This window comes from Westerdykella ornata, assembly GCF_010094085.1.
Source record: "Westerdykella ornata strain CBS 379.55 unplaced genomic scaffold EI97scaffold_2, whole genome shotgun sequence".
Taxonomy (NCBI): Eukaryota; Fungi; Ascomycota; class Dothideomycetes; order Pleosporales; family Sporormiaceae; genus Westerdykella; species Westerdykella ornata.
In genome coordinates this window covers 1,062,626-1,087,328 of record NW_022986852.1, presented here as the reverse complement: position 1 = coordinate 1,087,328, position 24,703 = coordinate 1,062,626, and the positions used below count along the sequence as shown (strand labels likewise).

At 54.0% G+C, this 24,703-nt stretch overlaps 12 protein-coding genes across 12 annotated transcripts; 6 read left to right on the top strand and 6 right to left on the bottom strand.

The window, feature by feature from the left end:
- Positions 1-77: 77 nt before the first annotated feature.
- On the top strand, positions 78-1,044 carry EI97DRAFT_464254 (signal peptidase complex catalytic subunit sec11; the record flags this gene model as incomplete). Its single annotated transcript, XM_033801408.1, has 2 exons — positions 78-658; positions 816-1,044. Exons 1-2 carry the CDS (start codon positions 366-368, stop codon positions 1,042-1,044), a joined length of 522 nt encoding a protein of 173 aa, XP_033657805.1. The 5' UTR covers positions 78-365.
- Positions 1,045-1,714: 670 nt separating this feature from the next.
- EI97DRAFT_455174 (uncharacterized protein) lies at positions 1,715-2,203 on the bottom strand (the record flags this gene model as incomplete). The annotated part of the gene is made up of 4 exons (XM_033800619.1): positions 1,715-1,750; positions 1,803-1,924; positions 1,980-2,075; positions 2,134-2,203. The coding sequence occupies 4 exons, from the start codon at positions 2,201-2,203 to the stop codon at positions 1,715-1,717; spliced, it is 324 nt and encodes a 107-aa protein (XP_033657804.1).
- Positions 2,181-3,552, top strand: EI97DRAFT_117144 (uncharacterized protein). Its single transcript, XM_033793002.1, has one exon. It carries the CDS (start codon positions 2,591-2,593, stop codon positions 3,395-3,397), a length of 807 nt encoding a protein of 268 aa, XP_033657803.1. The 5' UTR covers positions 2,181-2,590; the 3' UTR covers positions 3,398-3,552.
- Positions 3,553-4,312: 760 nt separating this feature from the next.
- EI97DRAFT_447823 (uncharacterized protein) lies at positions 4,313-5,179 on the bottom strand (the record flags this gene model as incomplete). The annotated part of the gene is made up of 3 exons (XM_033800121.1): positions 4,313-4,688; positions 4,741-4,930; positions 4,984-5,179. 3 exons carry the CDS (start codon positions 5,177-5,179, stop codon positions 4,313-4,315), a joined length of 762 nt encoding a protein of 253 aa, XP_033657802.1.
- Positions 5,180-10,969: 5,790 nt separating this feature from the next.
- EI97DRAFT_411385 (uncharacterized protein) lies at positions 10,970-12,582 on the bottom strand (the record flags this gene model as incomplete). The annotated part of the gene is made up of 3 exons (XM_033796724.1): positions 11,557-12,582; positions 11,173-11,507; positions 10,970-11,121 (listed from the first exon to the last, which is right to left on the bottom strand). Exons 1-3 carry the CDS (start codon positions 12,333-12,335, stop codon positions 10,970-10,972), a joined length of 1,266 nt encoding a protein of 421 aa, XP_033657801.1. The 5' UTR covers positions 12,336-12,582.
- A 226-nt stretch (positions 12,583-12,808) lies between these two features.
- EI97DRAFT_447820 (uncharacterized protein) lies at positions 12,809-13,576 on the top strand (the record flags this gene model as incomplete). The annotated part of the gene is made up of 2 exons (XM_033800120.1): positions 12,809-13,090; positions 13,139-13,576. 2 exons carry the CDS (start codon positions 12,809-12,811, stop codon positions 13,574-13,576), a joined length of 720 nt encoding a protein of 239 aa, XP_033657800.1.
- A 512-nt stretch (positions 13,577-14,088) lies between these two features.
- EI97DRAFT_369950 (galactokinase-like protein) lies at positions 14,089-15,748 on the top strand (the record flags this gene model as incomplete). Its single annotated transcript, XM_033795211.1, has 3 exons — positions 14,089-14,253; positions 14,308-14,762; positions 14,809-15,748. The coding sequence occupies 3 exons, from the start codon at positions 14,089-14,091 to the stop codon at positions 15,746-15,748; spliced, it is 1,560 nt and encodes a 519-aa protein (XP_033657799.1).
- Positions 15,749-16,437: 689 nt separating this feature from the next.
- On the bottom strand, positions 16,438-17,824 carry EI97DRAFT_115660 (uncharacterized protein). The gene is made up of 2 exons (XM_033793000.1): positions 17,791-17,824; positions 16,438-17,743 (listed from the first exon to the last, which is right to left on the bottom strand). Exon 2 carries the CDS (start codon positions 17,398-17,400, stop codon positions 16,813-16,815), a length of 588 nt encoding a protein of 195 aa, XP_033657798.1. The 5' UTR covers positions 17,401-17,743; positions 17,791-17,824; the 3' UTR covers positions 16,438-16,812.
- Positions 17,825-18,189: 365 nt separating this feature from the next.
- Positions 18,190-19,197, bottom strand: EI97DRAFT_370056 (uncharacterized protein; the record flags this gene model as incomplete). Its single annotated transcript, XM_033795216.1, has 2 exons — positions 18,190-18,867; positions 18,940-19,197. 2 exons carry the CDS (start codon positions 19,195-19,197, stop codon positions 18,190-18,192), a joined length of 936 nt encoding a protein of 311 aa, XP_033657797.1.
- A 154-nt stretch (positions 19,198-19,351) lies between these two features.
- EI97DRAFT_391222 (nucleotide-diphospho-sugar transferase) lies at positions 19,352-20,458 on the top strand. The gene is made up of 2 exons (XM_033796237.1): positions 19,352-19,512; positions 19,589-20,458. Exons 1-2 carry the CDS (start codon positions 19,406-19,408, stop codon positions 20,208-20,210), a joined length of 729 nt encoding a protein of 242 aa, XP_033657796.1. The 5' UTR covers positions 19,352-19,405; the 3' UTR covers positions 20,211-20,458.
- EI97DRAFT_411373 (uncharacterized protein) lies at positions 20,453-21,849 on the bottom strand (the record flags this gene model as incomplete). The annotated part of the gene is made up of 3 exons (XM_033796723.1): positions 21,756-21,849; positions 21,491-21,705; positions 20,453-21,443 (listed from the first exon to the last, which is right to left on the bottom strand). The coding sequence occupies exons 2-3, from the start codon at positions 21,610-21,612 to the stop codon at positions 20,453-20,455; spliced, it is 1,113 nt and encodes a 370-aa protein (XP_033657795.1). The 5' UTR covers positions 21,613-21,705; positions 21,756-21,849.
- Positions 21,800-24,665, top strand: EI97DRAFT_430003 (uncharacterized protein). Its single transcript, XM_033797581.1, has one exon. The coding sequence runs from the start codon at positions 22,042-22,044 to the stop codon at positions 24,331-24,333; it is 2,292 nt and encodes a 763-aa protein (XP_033657794.1). The 5' UTR covers positions 21,800-22,041; the 3' UTR covers positions 24,334-24,665.
- The last annotated feature ends 38 nt before the right edge of the window (positions 24,666-24,703 follow it).

Here is a 24,703-nt window from a genome sequence, read left to right as displayed (position 1 = left end):
ATCTGTTCGCATGTTCGTCTTTCGTGTTGCTTGAGCTTTCCAGCACTGGGTTCCTGAGAAGGTGCTTAGTCACATTTGCAGGGGTACAGTCCACCGTACCAACCAACCACAACCGCCAATCCGCGAACATCTGGCTTCAAGCTCAGCGCGGCTCCGCGCTCCCAGACTCCACGAAACCGACCTCCGGCGCGGATACCCAAGGTGCAAGCCTATACCAACCTCTCTCCTTTTCCCTCCCTGGGACCGCCAATCATTCGTCTTCTCCGCGACCGCACACTCCGACCTCTCCTCCAACAACGAACAGTCCTCAACTCTCACCACTCCCAGCAAACACACACACACAGCGCACAACCGAAACCGCAACCATGCTCGGCCTCTCATCACTGGCGCCGCGCCAACTAGCGACGCAACTCCTCAACTTCGCCCTCGTCCTCTCGACGGCCTTCATGCTCTGGAAGGGCCTCTCCGTCGTCACCGATTCCCCTTCCCCCATCGTCGTCGTGCTGTCGGGAAGCATGGAGCCCGCGTTCCAGCGGGGGGACCTGCTGTTCCTGTGGAACCGGGGGCTGGATACAAAAGTCGGCGAGATTGTCGTGTATAATGTCAAGGGCAAGGATATCCCGATTGTGCATCGGGTGGTGAGGAGATTTGGGGGAGGGTGAGTGGTTTCACCGTCGTTGTTCATGTTTCCTTTTAGTTTTTGTTCCTGGTTCCTGGTTTCTGGTTTCTGTCTGGTGGGTAATTGGGGGAAAGTGGATGAGGTGGAGAGAGGTGGAGAGAGGTGTGCGAGTTACGGATACTGATCAGCGAATTAGGGACTCCCCCCTACGCCTCCTCACAAAAGGCGACAACAACATCGCCGACGATACGGAGCTGTACGCACGGGGCCAATCGTTCCTCAACCGCAAGGAGGACGTCATCGGCAGCGTCGTCGGGTTCATCCCGTTTGTGGGCTACGTCACCATCCTGCTGAGCGAGCATCCGTGGTTGAAGCAGGTGATGCTGGGCATGATGGGGTTGATGGTGGTGCTGCAGCGGGAATGAGGTGGGGAAGGGGTGTGTGTATGGTATTGCAATAGAGCGGAGCGTATCACTCCAGCAAGCAAGGGCGTTTTGCCTCCATTTTCCAAAAGCACCATGAATTCTAAGATACCAAAAGAGCCATGTACAAAGCCACTTCCTCTCGAGGTCCTACTTCCCTTGTTAATACGGCTCCAAGCATGAAGAGCTTCTGGATAGACGTGTGTCTGCGTATGATGGACGCTGCCTGCGATCTGGGCCACGAACTACTGTGGCGGTAACAGCCGTACGCTGGGCACGTCACATTGTTAGGCACGTCACATCACTCACATACCTCAATCCAGCCCAGCTTGTCAATCATACCATTGGCTTAATAAGCAGCATATAGTGTACACTGATTCCATCATAGCCGTCGTGATGACCATCCCTCCTCCAGCACGCAGTGCCGCGAGCCGTGAAGGACATCAATCACCACAAAAGTGTAAGAAATGTTTGCTTAGCACCCATAGAACCTTGAGCTCCGAATAAGAAATGTTGGGAGGCTTGAACAAAAGAGAAACGCTTGCCAGGAGGCGGAAAGAAGCGAGCTGCAGCGTGGTTGGGCACCTCGTGATCTCGCAAGGAAGTCCGCGTCCATCGAAGGAGGTTACCCACTGCTGGGCATCGGACGTGTAAAAGGGCGAGTGTCGAGCATTTACTCGGACTCCTCTTCCTCGTCGTCGCCACCGGCCTAGAATACTGGTTAGCATACGTCCGAGGAAGGAGGTTGCTGCAAAACATACGTTATAGGCGGCCTTCTCTTCCTCGTACCGCTTCTTGTCAGCGGCGGCCTTGGCGTCATACGGAGCACGCTGCTTCTCAGAGAGCGACTTCCACTTCTCGCCGAGCAGCTTGCCGACCTCGCCTGGTCAAGTCAGTAATTGCGAGTGGAGCGAGCGTGACCAAGGGGAGGCACGCACCGAATTTGATGCCAGGGTTCTCCTCGCGGACCTTCTCGCGCTGCTCGTTGGCGAAGAACATGTAGGCTGAGAGACCGCGCTTAGGAGCGTTGGGGTCTGTGGTGGTTAGCAGAGTGAAATGGACCTCATGCACCGGAGGAGTCACGGGACGCACCCTTCTTCTTCTTGCCAGACTCGGCCTTGGAGGCCTTGGTCCTGCGGGTCTTGGGTTCCGCCTTAGGCATGTTTGATGTGTTTACAGGGAGTCGTCTTGGTTGCCTGTTAGCTATCGTTCGGGAAGGAGCTGTGAGGAGCGGGAAAAGAGAGGCAAGGAAGGTGTGCGTCAGTCGGCAAAGGATACCAAGACAGTGACAATGAAATGAGAAGCGATGGAGAGGATCAATTGAGTCAAGGAAATGTGCAGGCAAAGGGAGGTGAGGTGCCGTGTGGCAGCGTCCGCAGGCGCGGTCGCGAAACACCAAGCTGAATCGCGAACGACGTGCAAATGTGGCGAGATGGACGGGTAAGGACCTACAAATAAACAGGAAGCAGTAAGGAAATGGAATTGAAAGCTGGTTCTGCGAGTAGGGTTAGTATGGGCGTGCTATGAGAGTACCGACTTGGAAAAGAACATGAAAACAAGACGCGACGACGCGCTGAAGAGGATGAGATCAGAGGCAGAATCCATGACGAAGCACAGAATACAGCAGGAAAGGCTGAGAAAAAAGGGTATGGCCGGGTATGGGAAGTTGGGTGCAGAAGGCGACTGTAGTAGAGCAAGCGAGAAAACATACCAGAGGCTGGCTCAGGCGTGTAGCAGCAGTAGGAGTAGCAGTAGTGAGGTTGGCTGTAGTGTGCAGTATGAGAGACTGTGGGAGAGAGGAGCAGCGCAGCGCCCTCTCATACAAAATGGCGGGCACCGCTCTGACCCTATCAGCGGGCACGTGACCCGCGCCTGCCCTTTGTTGCAACTTGCGCCGGCCCCAAACAGCGCAGCCCCAAGGAGCCCCTCCCCTCCCCTCCATGGCTCCCATCTCACCCATGGACGCTTTCATGATTCGGAGAGGGCGGCCACACACGCGACTTTGTTGGCCAATAATTGCGCTCTGCATTTCTGCTTCTTCTTCGTCTTCTCCTCATCTCTGCGTGCGCCTGCACTGCTGCACCGCCTACAATGTACGCCGGTTGCTGTGGTACTTTCCTTTCTCCTTGATATCGCGCCTCGCAGCAACCTCCCCCCCCGGCGCTACAAGCTGCACCCACCACACGCTGCCTTGTTGGGCGCAGCGAGCACCGGAAGGCCTCCCCTTATTGCGCGACGCACGCACACACAGACACACATTCCAGCAGCCGGTTTCATGGGGCCAGGCACTGTTGTTATATTATCTATTGCAGCGCGAGGGGCACCGTGCCGTCTCTCGCGCTGGTCTACCGTCTGACGAGTCTCTGCCGGCACCGCTCCCACTGCTCCGAGAGCTCCGCAAACCGCGGCTGGCTGGCTGAAAAAGGAGAGCTCCAGGCCAGACCAGTGAGACGACCCTCGACGGCGCATCAGTACAAGTGCAGCGCTGCGGCCATCATTGGTGATACACACAAGCGCCCCGAAAGAAGTGCGGCGAAAAGCGACTCGGTGCGTCTTGTGCGGATGCGTCATTTGGTGCCTCTTTGCCTTGTGCGGGACCCTCTTGCGACGTCATGGGCCCTTTGCTATCTACCTCTACCTAGGTACCCTAAGAGTACCGACTCCCGCTAACCCGAAGCGGTAGTATCAAAACAGATGAATGCCGTGCTCGAGGCTTGATTGTGACTGTGCAGACCTGTTGGACATGGTACAGAACTGGCTCCGCTTGCCTCCTCCACGACTGGTCCCCAGGTTTCTCTCATGCAACGCCTCGTCGTGTCCATATACCGAGTTGCATTCTGCAACCTCTCCCGTCCGGCAACATGTTCCTTTCTTCCATCCTCTCCGCCAGAGTAAACAAGCGCATCCGCCAGTATCGCATAGCTATGGCATGATGACTGGGTGCTGAGTTCTGCAGTCGCTTGAGCACACACAGAAACTCTCCAGGTTGCCCCGCAAGCTCGTCCGACGCTCCCCAGCTCTCTCTCGTGTACACCGAATGCTATCCTCTTCTGCATTGCCGTCACTCTTCCAGGGCCTCAATCACCTCCTATGCCAGCGGCTCTGTTTCGGCCTAAGCAGTAGTAGCCACATGTTGGGATGCCGCTCTCCGTCCGCATTACTGGATCCAAATGCCACTCCCTAGGTGCTGCCTACTCCAAATATTCTCCTTGCCAGGTAAGTCTTTCAGTCCACGGGCGCAGGTTTGCGGCCTCTTGACTGCATCGTGCGTTCACCCATCATCCTCGTCGTCCATCACCAATTCGCGCAACACCTCGTCTTCCGCCCAATTGATGCCACTTCCAACAATCATTCCCGAGAGGATGCCCTTCAAATTCCGCATTCTCCTCTTAGATGCTTTGACTTCTCTCTCCATTGCCCTCACCTTCTCTCGCAGCTGTGGATCCTCAATATCTTCGGTGTTCTGCGCCTTCATCCGCTCAGCAAGAGCAAGTAGTTCGTTCGCGAGTGCACGATTTCTCTCGTTGGCAGTGATGTTGCCTTGTTCGGCAGCACGTAGCTTCTTGTTCAAATCCACAAGTTTGGATGTAAGGTGCCCATGAACCATAGATACAACATCATTTTCCGCGATCAAAGGGAGCATGCGTCTGAAGTCCGTTAGCTCTAAAGATTCACAGTAAGATAGCATACAGAGCATACTTCTCCGCGTAATCCGTGCTCTCCCCTCCATGGACAGCCTTCAAGACCGGATCCATAGCCAGCACATTCCGCGTGATGCGGTTGCGCAACTCATACTCTGCCTTCGCCTCCATGGCCTCGCGCTCCGCGACAGTCAGCTGCTCTTGCAGGTCACGTTCCGAGAGCTCCGAAACATCATTTGAATTCGTCGCTGAAACTTGTGTCAACAACAAGGATTCTCCCGTAACCTAAATAGTGGTGTACCTTCGTTTTGCGCCTCGAGCAAACTCCGCTGTAGTTCCAGCTCGCCGAGCTGATCGTAGAGATCTAAGGCGAGCTGTTCTCGTTCCGAGAACGCGAACGCGTCCATATAAGGCGTGTGGAGGAGATCTGAATAGTCGAGCGGATTCTCCGTTGTTGCAGCCTGGTTTCCCGATAGGTCACCATTCCTGCTTGCCATAGCGAGCCTCCGGATTCAAGATTAGCAACTGACTCCAGTCTTATGATAAGTGATGTCTTTCCTTACACATGTAAAGATGTTGAAGGCCCGTGTCCTTGAACCCTAGCTGCATCACACGTCTTGGCGGTACTCGTGCCTAATCACCTCCACCACCGCAGACCTCCGCTCACCCCCCAGCTCCAACTGCATCTTGCAGCGGGGAATGCGTACCGCTGAAGGGCGCCTCGAATGTCGCTGCAGATAGCTGTAGCTCATACCGGCCAGCGCATCGACGCTGATCTGGTGGGCTTCAGCTCCGTCGATGCTCTGAAGTCATGGATCGCCGGCGTTACCCAAATCCCCCCCGAGTCCCAGATCCTCCTTACGCCGCGCGGGAAACATGTCAAATTGCAGGCGCTGCTGACTGAGGTGGGAGATTTCTTCAGAAGGTTCTGAGACGCTAACTGACATTTGTGTTTTTGTAGAAGGAGATTTATGTCTACAATCGGTCATTCTCCACAGGGACCTCCGCCTCCGCACTTCCTCCACTGCCCTTACCTCAACCTTTCGTCCCCGATGACCCTCCAGATAAGCTGACGAGCCATACCGATCTACGAGCATGGCAGAATCTCTTCCAGGCCCGTCGGGACTGGGCCTTCGACATCTTGGAGAAGTCGCAGGCTATGTCCCGGACAGCTGCGCAACACTTCGCCGAGCAAGCCACGGTTGACAAAGGCACTCAGATTGCTATCGGCAACCATGACTCGCACATTCGAAGCTTGGGGGAGAAATACCAGGCAGCCAAGGAGTGGTGGGACCGTGTTGCCCAAGAGACGGGTGAGAACCTGCGACGGCTGGATGCCGATTATGCCCAGCTAGCTCAGATTCCTGCTAGGCCGGAGTTCATTCAGTTTCTAGCGAAGAACCTGCGGTCGACGCAGGCAGTGCAAGGACATCGTCGTAACTCGCGTGATGGCACTACCACGCTGCAGGAATACGTTGATGCCGATGCTCTGAAGAAGGCTGCCAGCGTGGGCAGACGGATCACGGAATCGTTTGGGAAGAGAATGTCTGACATGGGCGTGCAGTTGGAAAGGGTCTCCAGAGACTATAACAATCTCTTGAGTGCGGTGGGCCAAGGACAGAGTCGCTCCCTCTTGGACGATACTGAGGAGCCGAAGAAGCTATATGAGGAGATCGAAGCGGTCGCGAAGAAAGTGCACGCGGATCTTGAGCACGTAATGGGGCTTCCGATAAGCACAAAGTCTGTTGCGCAAGTCTCAAAGATGGCTCTTCTGCATACGCGGAACTTCCTGCCAGTCATAAAGGAGTACAGTGTGGAAATGAGCGACCTCGTGCGGAGGTCGGTGGAGCAGAAGAACGTTGCGCGTCGTAATGCTTTGGAGAGTATGCGGATCATTGCATCCATTGAATCCGCCATATCGAATCTGAGCGGTGAGCTTGATTCCATCGATCTACCCCAGGACGGCGTCGCTGCGTTCGAGTTGGTCTCCTTGATCAACAGGCTGCCTTATATCTACGGCACCTTGCTCGTTGAGGCCGTCCGCAGACGTGAGTGGGTAGAGAAAATGAAGAAGGACACATCTTCATTGGCAGAAGAGATGGCAGTGTATCAGGAAGAGGAAGAGCGACGAAGAAAGCGCTGGCTCAAACCGATCGCCGATGTCATCAACACTGAAGCTGTACAGGGGCACATGCTCGGATTCGAAATGAACGTTCAGCCTGACAAATCCAACTGGCCCGTCATCTCCCGCGAAGATCTTCAGGATTATCTCACCCAACTGCAACGTTTAGAAGGCCAAGAATCGGATGTTGAGGCGCTTAACCAAGCGATCAAGGAACTTGATCGGCCTACCAAACAGCAAGTGAAACGGGCAAAGAACTTCAAGAGCGGTAGCGTTCATGAGGCAGCTTTCGGCAGAGGATCTCAGCTTTTGTTGAGAGGGGATGATGACATGAGGGTCTTGAGAGAAGCGAATCTGAAGCTGGAAGAAGAATTGAAGACGTCTAAGAGCAGAATTCGGAGGCTCGAAGACCTGATTCACAGGCAAAGCGTAGGCAGACATTCCATGGGCAGCGGACTGCCTTCTTTTGGACCCCAGAGTCCCGGAGATCCGTCTACACCTACACTGGAGGGGACTTCTCCCCGAGCCCAGGGGGAGCTGTCTCGTCGCTCTTCCATGTCCTCCCGCCGATTCTCGACAAACGCTGGTCAGGAGGACAAGCGCCGTATCCTGAAGTTGGAGAAGGAGCTCGTCGCCGAGAGGGAAGTTAGAGCCGCCCTGGAGAAGGAAGCACAGGCTAGGGCGGACGCTGACGCGGATTTGAAACGTCGAGTGGAAGAAGCTATGTCAACGAAAACACAGTTGATGGAGAACATGAAAGCCCAGCAGAAAGAATTCTCGGATGAGAGACGCTCCTTGGAAGAGGAGATTCGTTCTTACAAGGCCAAGATTGAGGAGGCTGAAGACGAACTTGACCGTGTCCTGGGCAGTCGTGACAATGAGCGGACGGGTGTGGATGCTAAGATCCAGGAGTTGACCGCAGAGCTCGAAAAAGTTCGTGCTGAAGCTTCTGAGCAGGCCAAGCGGGCTGACGCGCAGATCCACAAACTCCGGAAAGAGCTGGACGCACGTAAAGTTGCAGACACCCAGAGGCAGGAAACGCTTACTACGGCTTTCAACCACCTTTCTTCTAACGCAGAGGCTGCACCTGAGGATCTCACCGAACTGATAAATCAGCTCGAAGATCTCGCGATTAGGTCTGCCAACCATCAAGCGGAACTCCAACAGGCAGTGGCCATCGCGAAATCGGAGAACGAGACTGCGCGGCACGAAGCACAGGATCAAATCACGGACTTCAAAACCAAGCTTAACCAAGAGGAAGCTGAAGTTGCTATGTTGCGCGAGCAGCTTGATATAGAGAGGGCGAAGGCCGCCACGATCACGAAGGAGTTGGAGGAAGAACGTGGCCATCTCCGTGACCTGAGGGACAAGTTTGCCAAGGGCGAGACCGGTTCAGAGGCTCTCAGGAAACGAGTGGCAGAAGAGGAGGCCAAGGTCGAAAATTTGCAGCTCCAGCTTGCTGAATCCATATCACACGCGAACAGTCTTGACGTGGCCTTGATGCACGCCCAAAAGACGCTGAAGAAGTATGAGGAGCAGGACGCGGCCCAATCGCATCAACGGTCAAGGCGCGCAACGGAGATCAGTCAACGCCTGTACGCGCAGCACGAGCGACTGCTCCGTCTCATGGATACTCTTGGCTTCATCGTCACCTATGAAGACGGCAACATGGTCATACAGCGCCCTCAAAAGATCAATGGCAGCGTCCGTGCGGACGGCAGTGGCTTGTCTCGCAGCGGAACTGCTCCCTCCCCATCACCCCTCAAAGGGCATTTAGAAGACGGCGTAGATCTGTCTTTCCTCCAGTGGTCCGAAGCCTCCAAATCCTCCGAAGAAGATCAACGCTACGGCTCCCTCATCTCCACCCTCGACCGCTTCAACGTCGAGACTTTCAGCGAAGCTGTCTCCAAACGCATGCGCGATATGGAACACACGGTCCGCAAGTGGCAGAAAGAAGCGCGCGCCTACCGTGACAAATCACACCGGTTCCAAGCTGAAGCTCACGAGAAGATCGCCTATCGCTCCTTTAAGGAAGGAGATCTGGCACTCTTCTTGCCGACGAGGAATCAAGCAACCCGGCCGTGGGCGGCGTTCAATGTCGGAGCGCCTCATTACTTCCTCAGGGAGCAGGATTCGCATAAGCTGCATGGGAGGGAGTACCTTGTAGCGAGGATTTCGAAGATTGAGGAGAGAGTTGTGGATCTTAGTAAGAGGATTGAGGGGGCGGGTGGTGCGAGAGCGTCCATGGATGGGCGCTCCATTGCGTCTAGCAGTGCGATATCGTTTGAGGATGATAACCCGTTTGAACTCTCTGACGGTTTGCGCTGGTTTTTGATCGATGCGGTGGAAGAGAAACCGGGGGCTCCGGGCACACCTGGGCTGGGGAAGACGACGGTTGCGAGTGCAAGGGTTGTGGGGCAAGGACAGATGGAACCGGGGAAGAAGAAGGGAGCGAATGATCCCGCAAAGTCGCTAGGGAAGAGCTTGGATAGTCGCCGCAGTAGCGGGACGAGTAGGAAGAGCGTTCCTGTCCTGGGAGGGCGTCCGTCGGCGGAGGGCTTGGGCGTCTCTCCAGCTGGTGGCCAGGACCAGGCACCTGGTGGAGCTGTAGGCGCCGATGGAGGAAATGCGGGATCTAGTGCTGGGAACTCGAATGCCGCGACGAGGGGCGTGAGTCCCGCTGCTGGTGCTGGTGCTGGTGCAACCGGTGGACCTACCACCTCAGCGGCCGGAGAGCGTCATTCCAAAGAAGGGGTCGGACTGCTAGAGCGACTGATATTGGGCAGAGATGGGAGACAGGGAGTCGTCGATGTGGGAGACGAGGTTCGCGATAATCTCCTTTGGGGGCCTTAGGTGTTTCTGTCTTCTCCCACGTACTCAGTCACGTGCATGCGTACATGCTTGATTATCGGGGAGGATTGTGAACGTCTAGGCTCCGCCTTTTTCTTCTTCTGATTCTATATGGTTTGGGGTTAGATAGCTGACGTGTGGAATATAGATGGTTCGAAGGTCTTCTGCTTCTGCTTCTGCGTCGGCTGCTTCGCCGTTCACCGTCGCCTCTTCTATACCTGCTGCGTCTGCTTCTGCTACGTCTGCGTCCGCGTCCGCGTCTACGAATCCATCTACACACCCCCAACGTCCACGCATCCCCTCCCGCAGCAACACCGCCCCATGCCCATCTCCATCTCCATCCGCATCCCCAGCTCCAGCTCCAGCCTTAGCACGCCAATCATCTACCCCGACGCACTCCCCAACCAAGAACCGAGCACTCGCAGGAAGCATCGCCACCACCACCGCTACTGCTGGTAGTCCCGCCGCTAGCCCCGGTAGGCCACCGCAGCGACCACCCGCGAGGCCCAGGACCACGGCGACGAGTCTCTGGGATAGCTTGTTCCAGCTGGATATCCAGTATCAGGGACCGGGGAGGAGGAAGCGGGGGTGGGATGCGATGTAAAATTGGTTAGACTAGGTGGATGGAAGGGAATTGGGAGGGAGTGGGGTGGGAGGGAGGGGGTGAAAAGGTGGCAAGGCACCGAGGACCAAGTGGCTGGGGAGTGAGTGGTGGGTTATCGGAGAAGGAAGTAGGAGAGAGTAGCCGTTGGAAGTATTTTATTTCTTCCTCTGGAAGGAGGGGGCGGGAAAGTGCCAGACGACTTACAAGAAGAGTGCGAATAATCTGAGATGGACGCAAGTGGCACACATAGGTATTACATAGGTATTACATTAATATACAACATCTCACTGGCAAATGCACGCAATGATCTATGAATTCAATTTGGCATATCATTAAGTTTCGTCGGCGCCACATGTGGCTGATTTACGCAATAACATGCCTCCAATGAGCAACGCACGTTTTGCCCCAGCGTTTGGCACGAACTGTAAAACAATACTGGATGGAATCGGTAAGTGGAAGCTCGGCTTGCATATCGTCGCCGCAGTCAGACCTTGCCCTGAACTCGCCGGTTAAAGGGCTCCTGGTTACGCCTGAAACGCCGTATTGAGTGTCGACGAGTGGAGCGACCCTTGGAGACGTCATCCTCGACGCGTCCGTCCGGCATTATGGGACACTGACACCGATATATCGGAATGGTAGACTGATAAGATTTCTCTCCTCCTCCACCGCTCCGACCCGAACCTAACTCGTTGGTTCCTAATCCATCGGCTCCTATTCCGCAGACATGGCCGGAGTGGACTCGCTCTTTTGTCGTTTCTCAGACGCACCAACTAACGGCTCGGCAGCGCGCTTCTTAGGCTCCCGGGACGACCTGCTCTCCCGGGTGACCGACTTGACGCGGCTCCAAGAGTCGAATGAGATTTCTGGTGTGTCGTCAACATGTGGGTTCTGTGGAGCACGAGGGAAGAGCTTACGTCGTGTGCTACGTGTGACCGTGGTAGTAGTAGATGCCGGTGTTGTGTCTTGGTGCTCCTCATGGCTGATCCGACGTGACTTGCGGCCAGATGGGGTGGGCATGGGAACTTCAATGTCGGTGATGGCTTCCTCATCGTCTTCCTGATGCCTTGCAGACTCCCGTTGCTTGATTTCCTCTTTGAACAAAAGGCGGGGCTTCACAGAGGAGCGCGTGATTGGCCGATGGGCTACCGAACCAGCTTGACGACGGACCTCTTCATCAGAGAAGGTGGGGGGCCCAGCGGCCTCATCGGATGGGCTATCTTGGAACTTGCGGAACACCTTTTTGCCGCGGCTGCTCACAATTAGTAAATGAATAACAGAATAGCAGGGTACAAACATACAACATGTAAACAATGCCCTCCTCGCGGTCTGCAGCTGCTTCCATTTGGTCTGCCTCTGGGTCCACCTTCCTGTTGGGCGTACTCTTTGCCTTCCCCTTTCCCTTGCTGTTGCCATTTTTGGAGAGAAAGGGATTGTCCTCATCATCCCCTCCGGTTGGCACGCGGTCTCTCGAATCGACGTAGAACGGTATCTCTTCGCGCTGTTGTGCTCGCTCGAAGCTCTCAAGGGAAAAGACATTGTCGTATTTCTTCCGCCTTCTGCTGGGGGTGGGATGAGCTTCATCGCTACTTGCTTGGTTGCTTGCAGCAAACAGTACACGAGCAGTGGAGCTCAGCGACTCTTCCGTCTGGATGACGCGCTTCCGGGGCGTCTTTGCGGGCGTGGGAAGCATTGAGCGCGAGTCTGGAACAGAGAGGAGGCGAGGTGCAGGCGTGGGCGCAGCAGCGTGATGGTCTGAGTCTTCGGATTCGTTGACAAAGTGCGCGCGACGCGAGGAGCGAGGTGACCTGTGTTTCACGGGAGAGGTAGGTGACGATGGTGGGGAGAGCCCTTGAAGTGAGACACGGGCGCCTTTGCTGGATTTTGGGCCTGTTGGCGTCGTCTCGCGAGCGCTCCTTGAAGAGCGGGAGCGTGTGGGGAAAGATGATTGTAGTGATCGTTGCGCGGAGAGTCTAGCGGATCGCCGAGGTGAATATGGTTCGTAGCTGTCGTGGGCTGGGCCGTGAAGAGGAGCTGGAGGGGTGTGAAGCCTCCTCGGAGGCGAAGGAGTCCTCTGCATGGTGAAGTGAAGGTAAGGTCCTTTCACCTCTTGTATATAGCAGCAAATATACTCGACTATGCAAGTGACAAGCGGTGAGTTGGCCGGCAGCTAAACAAACGGGGTACCAGGCGCGATGGGTGAGCGCAACGAGCAAGCCTGAAGCAAGTGGAGACGCAATTAAATGCAAGAGGTATTCAAAGCGCGGGAGATTGTCGGTTCTTGGAGGAATAATGAATGGGCGCGGAGACGGTGGATCTGGCGTGAGACACAAGGGCAAGCCGACGTTGGCGAGGTTGGAGGCTGGGGATTTCCCCAGCCATTTCTCTTGGCGCCGAGGAACGCTCGGACCATAGCTAAACAACATGACCCCCTCTGTTGATCAAATCATCCAAACGCAGCAAACATTCGGTCACACACGCCTTCGCGAACGTCCGCACTACGAAAAAAACCAGACTTCAAATTCGCTCTCCTCCTTTCGCGCTCCGATGCCAATGGACCCTCCAAACCTAGATAGTCTCAATCTATCCGATTCGGATTCGGACGCATTATTTGACACCCCCGCTGCCAAACAGAACAAGAAGAAGCCGCGAGCGGGCCCTGGAGACAGCACAGATGGAGCTGGGGGGAGCAAAGCGCGAGCGAAAGAGTCTCACTATACGGCGGAGGAAGCACGAGAAGCTGCCTTGCGCCAGGAATTGGAAAGCGTTCGTAATGTGAATAGGGTGATTGAAGGCGTTCTCGAGAGCTTACAAAAAGCGCGGGACAACATGGACGTACGTGTACCACTTACTGAGACCCTTCTGAGATTGACCGGGGGCCAGACTGTTTCGCGAACTGTCCACAATGCCTCCACGCTACTGCAGACGTGGACCCGCATTCTCTCTCAAACAGAGCACAATCAACGCCTCATTCTGAACCCTCAATGGCAAGGAGCGAGCCAGGATCTTTTAGATATACAAAACGAGGAGATACAGCGTCAGCAGGCAGCACATCGTCGTGAAGCCGAAGAACAAGCCAGACGCGAAACTGCAGCAAGAGGCGCAGAGGAAGAACGTCGAAAGGCAGAAGCACCCGCTAGAGGAAGCACAAGAGGCCGCGCGAGAGGGAGTGTCAGAGGAAGGGGCACAACGTCATCTTCCGGGTACGTTGGAGTTGGTGGACAGACCGGGCGCGGCGTTAGTCGCAGCGCGTCTACACGTACTCGGGCAGGTAGCAGCATAGGGCGAGGGTTAAGAGGTAAAGGAAGGGGTCTCGGTTGAGGAAAGTGGCCGAGCGCTCCTAAGTTCTCACGGATTGATGATTTCTCTCGAGCTCGAAAATTGACCCCCACCTGTATCACCATCCGCAAAACTCTCCATCAAATTTCGGTCTGGGACCTCCAAACGCATCCATTCTCCATACGTGGTGGATCATTCGACAGGATTGCGTAGCTTGATCGTTGAACCCAGAACTCTTAGGGCGGAACGACGGGCCCGGCAGGGCCTAGTGAGGAACGACAACAGGAGTCAGTTTACACTGGCTGGATGACCAGATCTTGAGACGTCATATTCAAAAGGAGGCTGAATGCCCTGCAGCGGCCCGCTTCGTTTTGGTTCCGCCATTGGGAATAGCTTCCGCTCGCCCCACCTTGCCAGCCATCCTACCCCACCATCTTCCCTCTGTGAACGCGCAACCTTCGCAGCAGACTTACATTAATTTACTCCACTGCTTTCAATTCGACACTTCTTACACCCATCTCAGCTCCCAGATCCTCGCCCAACCACCAATCCTCATGGAAGTTCCGACCGCAACATCGTTGCGCGACATCTATCCCGAGGACACAGTGCCTGTAGAGAAGACGCGCTGGGAATCACTACTGGCCAAGTTTGAAGAGAGATATGGCAAGGAGGCGGAGTTCGTATCGCGGAGTCCTGGGAGAGTCAACATCATTGGAGAGGTACAAAGCACATTATACGACCATCACCTCCTATTCCAATCTCACGTCATATAGCACATTGACTACTCCTTATATTCCGTGCTGCCCATGGCAGTGACGGCGGACTTCCTCATGGCCGTAGCTGTTCGGCCCGCCGACGAGAAGCCGCGTATACGCATAGCCAATGTCCAATCGGAGAAGTTCCCAAGCCGAGAGTTCGAGATCCCCGCGGAAGGAGACATACCCATTGATGCATCAGAGCACGAGTGGACGAATTACTTTAAGTCAGGGCTTGTGGGCGTGTCAAAACTACTCGCGAAGAAGAAGGGCAAGCACTTCGTCTCTGTGGGAATGGACATCCTTTGCGACGGCACAGTTCCGAGCGGAGGAGGCTTGTCAAGCTCAGCGGCATTTGTCTGTACGAGCGCATTGGCCGCCTTAAAGGCCAATGGGGAGGAGAAGGTGGACAAGAAGGAGCTGTGTGAGCTTGCCATAGTGTCAGAACGAGCTGTGGGTGTCAACTCAGGAGGGTCCGTTCGTCTCGTACGCTTCGCGATCTCGCTAACAGAACACCAGAATGGATCAAGCAGCGTCGGTCTTCTCCTTACGCGGCACTGCCCTTTACGTCACCTTTAAACCTAACCTCGACTACACAACCATCAAGTTCCCGGAAACGGATCCCGAACTAACGTTCGTAACAGCACAGAGCTTCGTTGCCGCAGACAAGCACGTCACTGCGCCCGTGTGCTACAATTTGCGCGTCGTGGAGTGCACGTTAGCGGCTGTCTTTCTGGCTAAAGCCTTTGGTCTGAAGCGTGAGCTGCCAACCGACTCCTCACCACTAGGAGTCAGCTTACGGGGCTTTCATGACACGTTCTATGAGGAGAAGAGAGGCGTAGAAGACAACACAAAGACGTCGGTTGAGGACTACCAGACGCAGCTTACGGAGCTCATTCAGCTGGTTGAAGACTACCTTCCACAGGAGGACGGCTACACAAGAGAACACATCTGCACTATGCTGGGAATATCCCAAGACGACTTGAACAAACGGTTCATGGCTAAGTTCCCTGTCCGTGCGGAAAAGTTCATGCTTCGCCAACGCGCACTACACGTATTCAGCGAAGCGTTGCGTGTTCTCAAATTCCGGGCTCTCCTCTCTTCAACCCCAGGCAACGGAAAGGAATTCCTCAAGTCCCTTGGTGACCTGATGAATGAGACTCAAACCTCCTGCCGCGATGTCTACGACTGCAGCTGCCCCGAGCTCGACGAGCTATGTGAAATTGCGAGAGCAGCAGGTGCTCTCGGCAGCCGCTTGACTGGTGCCGGATGGGGAGGCTGCAGTGTACATCTCGTGCCAAAGGACAAAGTGGAGGCGGTCAAGAAGGCTTGGGAGGAGAAGTATTACCGGAAGAAGTTCCCGAATATAACCGAGGAGAAACTCAAGGAGGCTGTGGTGGTGAGCCAGCCTGGCAGTGGGAGTGCGGTGTTCAAGGTGGTGGGCAAGAGCGTAGTCTGAGGCCGAGATTCCTTCAAGGGGTGCGTCGAAGAGACCTCATATTCGTGGGTGTGGACGGCGGTCTTTGACGAGAATATCGACTCAATACCCTTTGGCGCGCGAAGAATACCCCCGGGATTATAGGCAGCTGGGTAGATAAGAATCAACTCATCCTGAAGACTTCCACAAGGTCCCTAACAGCTCGCAAATACCAGTGTAAAATCAAAATCTTGCCGTTATGGGTTATCCGTAAAACACAGAACTCCTACAGTGGCTCTTGAATGCTAGGCTGACCAGAACCTTATCTACAGCCAGACAATGCAGACAGAGATGCGAGAAATTCGACCTGTCTCTACCCATTGGGCGAACAAGGCTTCTGGAACGAACCCTCTTAAAAATTAGATTTGCTTTCCAGCGTACCTGGTACCACCAAACCCCAGGACAAATGTAGCTCCGAGTCTTACATGCCAAAATGTTATTCAGTCATGATAGAAAGCTATACTTGGACAATGTCCTTTATCATGGCTATACAAGCGCCATCCATTCGTCAACTAGATGTACAATGTCTCTACTATACGTAAGAACACCATCCATCGCCATTGGCTATGCCTATATACATATAGATCTACACAATGTCCTATACAAGTCGGAAGATCGAACAAAGCCTTTGTCCCGGATGAACATAAATACCACCCTCCCACCCACCTCTTGCAACCCAGAAGCCCATTCTCAAGAATAGGAAAAAGCTTGAAGTAGATCTGGTATTCTCCTTCACGCATTTTTCCCGTTCCTGTGAATCGAAGCAATAGTCATCCAAACTCGCACATTGAATCCCCCTGCCGTTTGCTCGTATCGATCTGGTTATTCATACAGCATAATCGGCTAGTCAACATGTGTAAGTTCGACTATTTCTTCCACTCCTGCGGCCACACGCAGTCCAAGCCCATCATCGGCCCTAAATGCGACCCTGCTAACTGGTGTAGCAAACCCGGCCCGCTTGCCGTCAAGACGTGGAACACCGCCTTCGTTCTGCCGGAGGTGTGTGAGAAATGTGCTGAGGGGAACCAGCGACCCATCCATCTCACCTATACCAAGTTCTTGGCGGGTGTGATGGTGGTGCTGGAGCGGGATATCCGGATGCTGAAGGGCCAATGGGCGAAGGGAGAGGCGTTGGATCGTGCGCGCGTGGCGGTTGAGCTGCTGGGTCGTATTGTCGAGAGATATCCCGAGTGCTGTGTGGCGCAGCCTTCGAGGGAGGAGATGCAGCGTTTCGTTGCTTTTGCGGCTAGGAGCATGCAGAAGGCGAAGCGTGAGGCGCGTCGTCCGACTATCCTAGGTAAGAAGAAGCTGAATGTTGAGTGTCCGGATAAGAAGCAGTTGGCTCCTGAGTGTCCGGATAAGAAGCAGCTCAATCCAGAGTGTGCGGAGTTTCGCCCTAGCCGTGTTGACTCTGTTGTTTCGAGCGAGTCTTTCCCTGGTGCTTTCGAGCACCAGTTGGCTGGGATTAAGCACAAGTCCTCCGACGAATCGTATGACGGATTCAAGGAACTCTGCAAAGCGCTCGGGGAACTGGTGACGTCCGATCCCTCCACGGAGGAAGAGGACACATATCTGAATCTGAAGGAGCGTGATACCTGGGAGTGCGATATCTGCGGGCCTGATTGGTTCTGCATGAACCTGCAGTAAGTGCCTTCGCTTTCCTTCAGGACTTCCTGCTCTTCTTGCTGTGGTACGGCGTTGAATGCTGCCAATCTTGCTCAGGGACTGGATCTCTTCGAGCCTTCGGTCAACTAGCTGGACTGGTTGCCTGATCGATGTTTGGCATAGCGTTTGGCGTTTGGTGTTGTGGGAGTTGTGGCTTCTAACCCTTGTGAATCACTCTGGTAAGTAATGGCGTTGCTGGCGGCGCAAATATAAGGATCTGTGATCTTTACTTTTTGAGTTTTGGAATTTCCTTCTGATGATGTGCCTGTGAATCGTGCTTCTAACGCCAATCCAACCTTACTGCGGAGAATACTTCTGTTGTTAGCCTTCTACGAGTTGGATCATATGATATGCCATACCAAGTTTTATGCTGAGTACGCTATGTCGATACTATAAAATCCGACCGATAATGTCACAGCTGAGCAGGGTAAATAATGATAGCTAAGTTACCCCAACCAGGGTGCCTCCAAAGCACGATAAAGAATAAACCTCTGATTTCTTGTAGCTATTCGCTAGTACCCCGGTGTTGGGTGGTTTGCTCTCTACGCAGTAAGTGAGGTAAATACCGCTCGTCCTCGTAGCATTTCACACTCTTGCGGGTAAGCCAGCAAGTGAAGTAGCTTTCTCTCAGCTCCAACTGCTGGGAATTCAATCAGACTCTTACTTTTGGCTGGGACCCATTTTTGTGCGTTTATACATGCCCCGGGATAGTTGATACCTGGCTGGTTCCTCCTATACACCCTAGTACCCTTCAGCTCTCAGGGCTTGGGTTCGGATGGTGACCAATTGACGAGACTGGTAATGGTCCTGATCACATCTACCTTCTTCGGTTGTTGATCATTGGGATCATCTCGATGGTGAACATCATACTCGGCCGCGTTCCACGTGCTAGGTTCACTCCGCTCCAAAAGGCATGCATTCCACCCCGCGGCTTGAGCAGCATGATAATCCTCATCGATCGAATCGCCAACATACAGCTTCTCGAAGTCTTGAATATCCAGGCCTTCCGGCCCGTCAGCAAGTGTCTCCTTACCCATCTCGATGGCAGCATCGAAGATCCGCTTATCGGGTTTCTGATATCCGACATCGTAGCTCAAGACAACGAAGCTGATATCGTCGTCCATACTGGAACAGATCTTTCTTTCCGCCGATGTACCTACGCGTCTCGGTCCCACGGTTAGGCCTAACGATTCGAGGATACTGGGTACACGATCATCGGAGTTTGTGATCACGCCGACAATGGTGTTGTCCCACATCCACTCAGGAACTTGCTCCGGTTTTCTCTTTTTGGCACGTAGCATCTTGAAGAAGGGCATCACATCCGGCGGCATCGTATACCCATCGCTGGTTGAGAAATGCGTGAGAAGGTCATTTACTAGTGCATGAGGGATCGATTGCTTTGGTTTGAGATAGTGGGATAAAGTCCCTTTTATTACCTTCTGATTGTTAGCTTTGCCATTTACTTTAAATGGGGTCAGATTGGTCGGTAAACATAACGGTAGACATACGTTTGCCCACCATTGTTCCGCACCCATATTCACAGCTTTCCCATAGTTTGGATGCGTTTTAAACTCGTGTTTATATGCTGCTCTGAAGGCGTCTTTTATCGAGGGGTTGGCGTTCTTGGAAGGCACGTCAATGCCATGATGTCTCGCAAAAGCAGCATAGTGGTCCGTGACATGGCCTTTAGGGGCGAACAATGTCCCAAATGCATCAAATGCTAACAGTAGATTCTTCTTTTGTGCAAATGATCTTGTTGGGATCATTCTCAATGTTTCTCGTGAGAAGGCAGGAAAGTCCGACGTTGGGAATTTGATAGTTTGAGGGTTGTTAGTTGGGAATCTATCGGCCCAAAGGGGTTTAGCGGCCGACCTATCAGATGCTTTGGGGACACCCTGGATGACAGCTTGAACCCCATTCCGCTCAACCTCTGCTACCCCATTGAATTATCCCGTTCACTCCGAAATAGCGACAATGGCGAAGGGTTCCAAAGACAAGTACTCCGTCCTCCTCCCTACTTACAATGAGCGTCGCAACCTCCCTGTCATAACATTTCTTCTGAACAAGACCTTCACTGAGAAGTACGTATATCTGAGTACCCTTCTCACCATATCTCCCTCCGCAAGGAACATGTCAGTGGCTAACCTTCATCCTCAGTGACCTCGACTGGGAACTCATTATTGTAGACGACGGCTCCCCCGACGGCACGCAGGAAGTCGCCGCGCAACTCCAGAAAGTATACGGCAGCTCTCGCATCCAGATCCGCGCCCGCGCAGGCAAGCTCGGCCTCGGCACCGCTTACGTCCACGGTCTTCAATTCGCGACGGGGAACTTTGTCATTATCATGGATGCCGATTTCTCGCACCACCCCAAGTTCATTGCGGAGATGGTGCGCGTGCAGAAGAGCGGGAACTACGATATTGTGACTGGGACAAGATATGCTGGAAATGGAGGCGTGTATGGCTGGGATTTGAAGCGCAAGTTCGTGTCAAGGGGAGCAAACCTGTTTGCGGATACTGTGCTTCGGCCTGGCGTGAGCGACCTGACTGGCAGCTTCAGGTTGTACAAGAAGGAGGTGTTGGAGAAGGTCATCAAGAGCACGGAGAGCAAGGGCTACACCTTCCAGATGGAAATGATGGTGCGGGCGAAGGCTATGGGATGCACCGTAGCTGAGGTACCGATTTCGTTTGTGGATCGGTTGTATGGAGAGAGCAAGTTGGGTGGAGACGAGATTGTGGAATATGCGAAGGGTGTACTCAGCTTGTGGTTGAAGGTCTAAAGTGCCGCCCAGGGAAAGCTTACGGGCAGAGAAAGCATACTCTGAGCAGAATGAGGCAGCAGTTCGGTTCCGCCTTAGGCACGGCGTCGGCGTTGAATGGGTTTTGCTGGACTGAGGAGGCCTGCGGCATCTTGATTCAGGGATATCCGGAATGCATTAGTAGAGTGATTGTATTAACACACGTAATTTCTTCTAGGGATTATGTATTTTGCTACTGGCATAGCCGAAATTGAGCCACTGCATCATTCAGCTGTACGCCTCAACTCTAGGATATCTGCCAGCTTCACTATTCCCTTCCCTCCCCAGCCTGCGACGCCTGATTCTACTTCAGGCCGCACCCGCACATACCAACCCCACGCACGCTTGTCCAGGTCGTCTTTGCACATGACCGAAGACCATGACTCGAAGAGAAGCTCTAATGCCCCCAGGAGGAGTGCCAGATTTCGCTCCTTATCAGAAGCATTTCCGGAGGCCTTCTTACTCGCAGTCTGCTCTGACCCAGACTTGGGCGTTTCGAACGACTTGAGCAAATAGGCTCTTGCGGACTGTGCTGTGTAGATGGGAAGTTGAGGTCCAGACGAGCCTCGCGAAGGCATCGCGCCAGGTCCGTTGGACTGCTTCAACTTCTCGAGGTCCACACCCCACAGTGCGGGTTGGTCGCTATTCGATGGTTCCTCCTTCATAGTTTCTTGGGTAGCGTCCGCCTCGTCTTTAGCAGCCCAATCGTAACCCCACCGCTTCATCACTCGTATCTCACGGCCCATGACTGTGACAATCGGCTGGCCCTCGCCCCAGCCTTCCTCCTCGGCACTTTTTCCGCTCTCCAATCCTATACTCACGGCTTTAGTTCTGCTGTTTGCACTGACTACTGCTTGTGAAAGGCTAAGTCGGCTGGAAAGCGGCTGCTCCGGCATTGTATACTTGAGCAGGGTTACTGCGAATGCGAGCACCAAAGGCGCCCGATTCGTATATATAGTGGCCGCTGATAGCTGCTCCTCATCTCTGCAAGGCTCAGGTAGGGCGAGAGACGCTTCAAGTTGTGCTGGTGAGAGAGGCTCTCCGAAATATGGCTTTACTTTCTTCGCAGGAGATGGGGGTTTCTCTGTAGCGTCGTCGGAGACCGCTCGCTTCTTGGAGACGCGCTTCGCAGCGTTTAGGACTTGTTTTGCAACCTTCTCATCCTGAAATACAGCCTGGATGCTCTGAATATCGGATTTTGCAATCTCCGCCGGGCTGGACACGTTAAGAACACGTCCAACATCAAGGTGACGCGCACTCACGTGGTCAGCTTAGCCTCTCTCAGGTCCCTGACCTTTCCCATCGCGAGGGCGAGAGGCACCTTTGCATCTTGCGAGAGAAATCGTAACAAAGCCTGTAGGTCGCCTGCAGATGCCATTGCCATTTTCCTGTGTTCTCTCTGCCTGCAAATGGAGGATCTTTCACTGTCAATAGCTGGCGAGTGCCAAGAAACGCGTCTTCCGACTGGCCACTATGCCTGATTGGTTTTAGTGTACAAACGGAGTTGGAGAGAGTACATATAAACACCTTCGCTTCCCCCCACCCCCCTTCCTTCTCTCTTCTTTCGGAGGGCGGTTCTGACTTTTTTCTAGGTGCAGGTTTCTGTGAATTTCCAGCTCCGGGAACGAAGAGCTGCGTCCCCTCGAACGACCGCGAACGCGACCGACCGATTTATCGATAGCCAGCCCTGGCAGCAACCAGCCCCACTTGATTTTCCGGCACACTGGTAGGCCCCTTCCCGCACCGCCACGAGGCGCACGCTACGTCTAGCTAGGTACGGAGTAGCTTCCTGCAGGCCAAGGGCAGAGCCGCGATGGCTGCGACTCCAGGAAAGCTGCAGGAGGTGTGCACCAACACCATGCCGCCAATCCGTTTCTCTCTGTCGGCCGCCATAAGCAAGGCCGCGCCGCAGGGAAGCAGGGCCCGCGCCGAGCAAGAAGGGAAAGACCGCGAGGAGCACGAGGCGAGGAAACGACTTCATGCGGAATTCCTCGAGGAGCACGGCGTCAGCGACGATGAAGCGGAAAACCCCACAAAAGCTGCCCGAAGCGAAGACGAACCTCCGCCCAGTACCTTCGTCCCGACAGGCGCTAAACGGCAGTTCGCTGCAAAGACACGCTCGGGCAAGAGCGGTCCGGGAACGCTCGAGGCACTCGAGCCCTACGCAACATTCTCCTCTACTGCTCCGTCCTCTGGAGCATTTGGTCGCGCCGACACCAGTCGAAACCATCATAACGATGTCTATACGAAAGTCGTAGCCAAAGTCTCCAATCTTCCTCCAGGCACGGATCTAGACACTATAAAGGAGATATTCGCTGGCTTCAAGAACCTCGAAGTCGTCGGTGTGGAGGACATACAGGAAAGACAAGGCCCCTACGAGCGCGATTCTCTCGCCATGAAGGTCTTCTTTGAACAGGCAGCACAAGCTAGAGACCTTATGGTTGCTATCAATGAACTGAATGATAAGAAGTACCTCGGCTCCGGATACTATCTCCATTTGGACCGGTACCTGGGGGACCACCAAACGAGCGGATCCAAGAAACTACCCTACGGAGCCATTTGGGAAGAGCCGGAGCCATCCGCCAGGTTTGCTCCGACGGAAGAGTTGGGCGGATCTGTCAGGAAACCGCAAGAAACCAAACCGCGTCTGGTTGTTACCGCCTATCCACCCCGTGATATCGAAACTCTTAGACTCATACATGTCATCATCGAAGCCGTCCTTAAGGGAGGCAAAGAAGTCGAAGCAGCTCTGATGGAAGCCAAGTACGTCAAGCAGGAGGAGAAGTTTGCGTGGCTGTATGACGACAAACATCCGCTGAATCGGTACTACCGATTCCGTATGTACCAGCTCGTCACTGGAGATCGCCGCGAAGTGATCGAGATCTACCCAGGGTTTGGGGAATGGCGCGGTGGTCCTCCACTTCCGTGTGAATTCGCCGACGAGACGAATTTCGAAAATCTCCGCAATAAGATCCTCAATTCCGCCGCAGAAGAGGAAATCAAGGATAGCCTGAGGGGAGACGGCGAGATCACGACTGCCGACCGAAAATTTGCCGATCCATACCCTGGAATGCCAAAGGCCATCAACGGCATCATGTCGCCCATGGAGCGGCTGGCCTTTAAGACGTTTCTCTGCTCCGTTGGGTACGACAGAGATTTTGGCGTGGTGGCAGCGCGACCCAACGATGTCGCTGCGGTGACCCGGTTTGCCATCGACCACCATGGCGCCGGCATGGATGAGATTGTCGATCTCTTCATTGAGAACATCTTCGACCCATACATCTTGCAGCCGTACAATCCGCGCTACGACCAGCTGAAGAAGAAGGATCCTTCACTGAACAGTTTCCGAAAAGATGCTATTCTTAATGCTCTTCGCGTCGTTTCGGACATCTGTATGGTCGTAAGTAGCCGGCTTCAAAAGAACACGCCATTCCTGAAGGGAAGGTGCTATCAGTACCGAGCAGCGATTGGCACTCAACTCCTCGTGAAGGACGTGTTCACCTGGCTCGCAGATATTCCCAAGAAATTTGGGATGGGTATGCTCTCGACAGACGTATTCGAGAAGGATGTGAATTACATTATTGACTTCTGGATTAAAGAGGCGCTGTTTGACCCTGATATTACGGAAACTTTTAAGACGAGCTTCACCTTGAATAGGAAAAAGCAGAATGACGAGCGAAGGAGGAAGGCCAACCCCGTGAAGGCGGCTGAGGACGAGCGGAAGAGGGCGGAAGCTAGATACGCGGGTCCTGGTAAGAGTATAACGGAGGGCGGCGCAGACGAAGGCGATTCCCTTTCATGTACCACTGATGATATTGTTCCTGGATCGAAACATAGACATTTGCTTGACAATACTAATTGGAGGGACTCACAGGATCTGACTTACCCTATGCCTGGTGGACACGTTCTAACGGCAAAGCAGCCAGGAAATGAATGGGACCGAGGGGAGAGTGCGGCGCAGACTGGATCGATGAAGGACGAGTCAACAGAATTGGAACCAATATCGTCAAATCCCTTGAGCGGGAACTCGAATGAAACGGCAGCTGCACGTGCTCGGAGGATGCGCCCAAAGGCGGAGGATATGTTTGCATCAGATGAAGACTGAGTGGGGGATTTCAGATGATTGTCCAAGTGGAGGAGTTTCTATCGGTGTCGACACAGCTGGGAATTTCTTCTGATTGGGGTGACTGAGAAATGTTCCCAAGCAGTTCAAAAGTCACTTTCTTTTCCCTTTGTTTCTGTTTCAACGGAGGGTTCACAGGCGGTTTTCTTCAACTCATGGAGTTGGGCCAGAGCATTGCAGGAGTAGACGGACTCATTATTGCGGCTACTGGACATCTGCGGATTCTTTGAGGATACCCTGCGTTTTGCCTGGTGTTGGCTCTAGCTAGCAATTCACTTTCGGAGCTCCTACAAGGTGCTTCTTTTATAGACTACCACAAACTTCCTGGTAACATGGTGAGGTTGTCTCAAGG

Bases quoted from the DNA above. Each gene is read 5' to 3' on its own strand.
- EI97DRAFT_117144 (XM_033793002.1), top strand. From the start codon at position 2,591: ATGAAAACAAGACGCGACGACGCGCTGAAGAGGATGAGATCAGAGGCA.
- EI97DRAFT_115660 (XM_033793000.1), bottom strand. From the start codon at position 17,400: ATGCAGAACCAATCAGGCCCGCAGATATCGCACTCCCAGGTATCACGC.
- EI97DRAFT_391222 (XM_033796237.1), top strand. From the start codon at position 19,406: ATGGCGAAGGGTTCCAAAGACAAGTACTCCGTCCTCCTCCCTACTTAC. The intron at 19,513-19,588 runs GTACGTATATCT...CTTCATCCTCAG, and splicing joins AACAAGACCTTCACTGAGAA to TGACCTCGACTGGGAACTCA.
- EI97DRAFT_430003 (XM_033797581.1), top strand. From the start codon at position 22,042: ATGGCTGCGACTCCAGGAAAGCTGCAGGAGGTGTGCACCAACACCATG.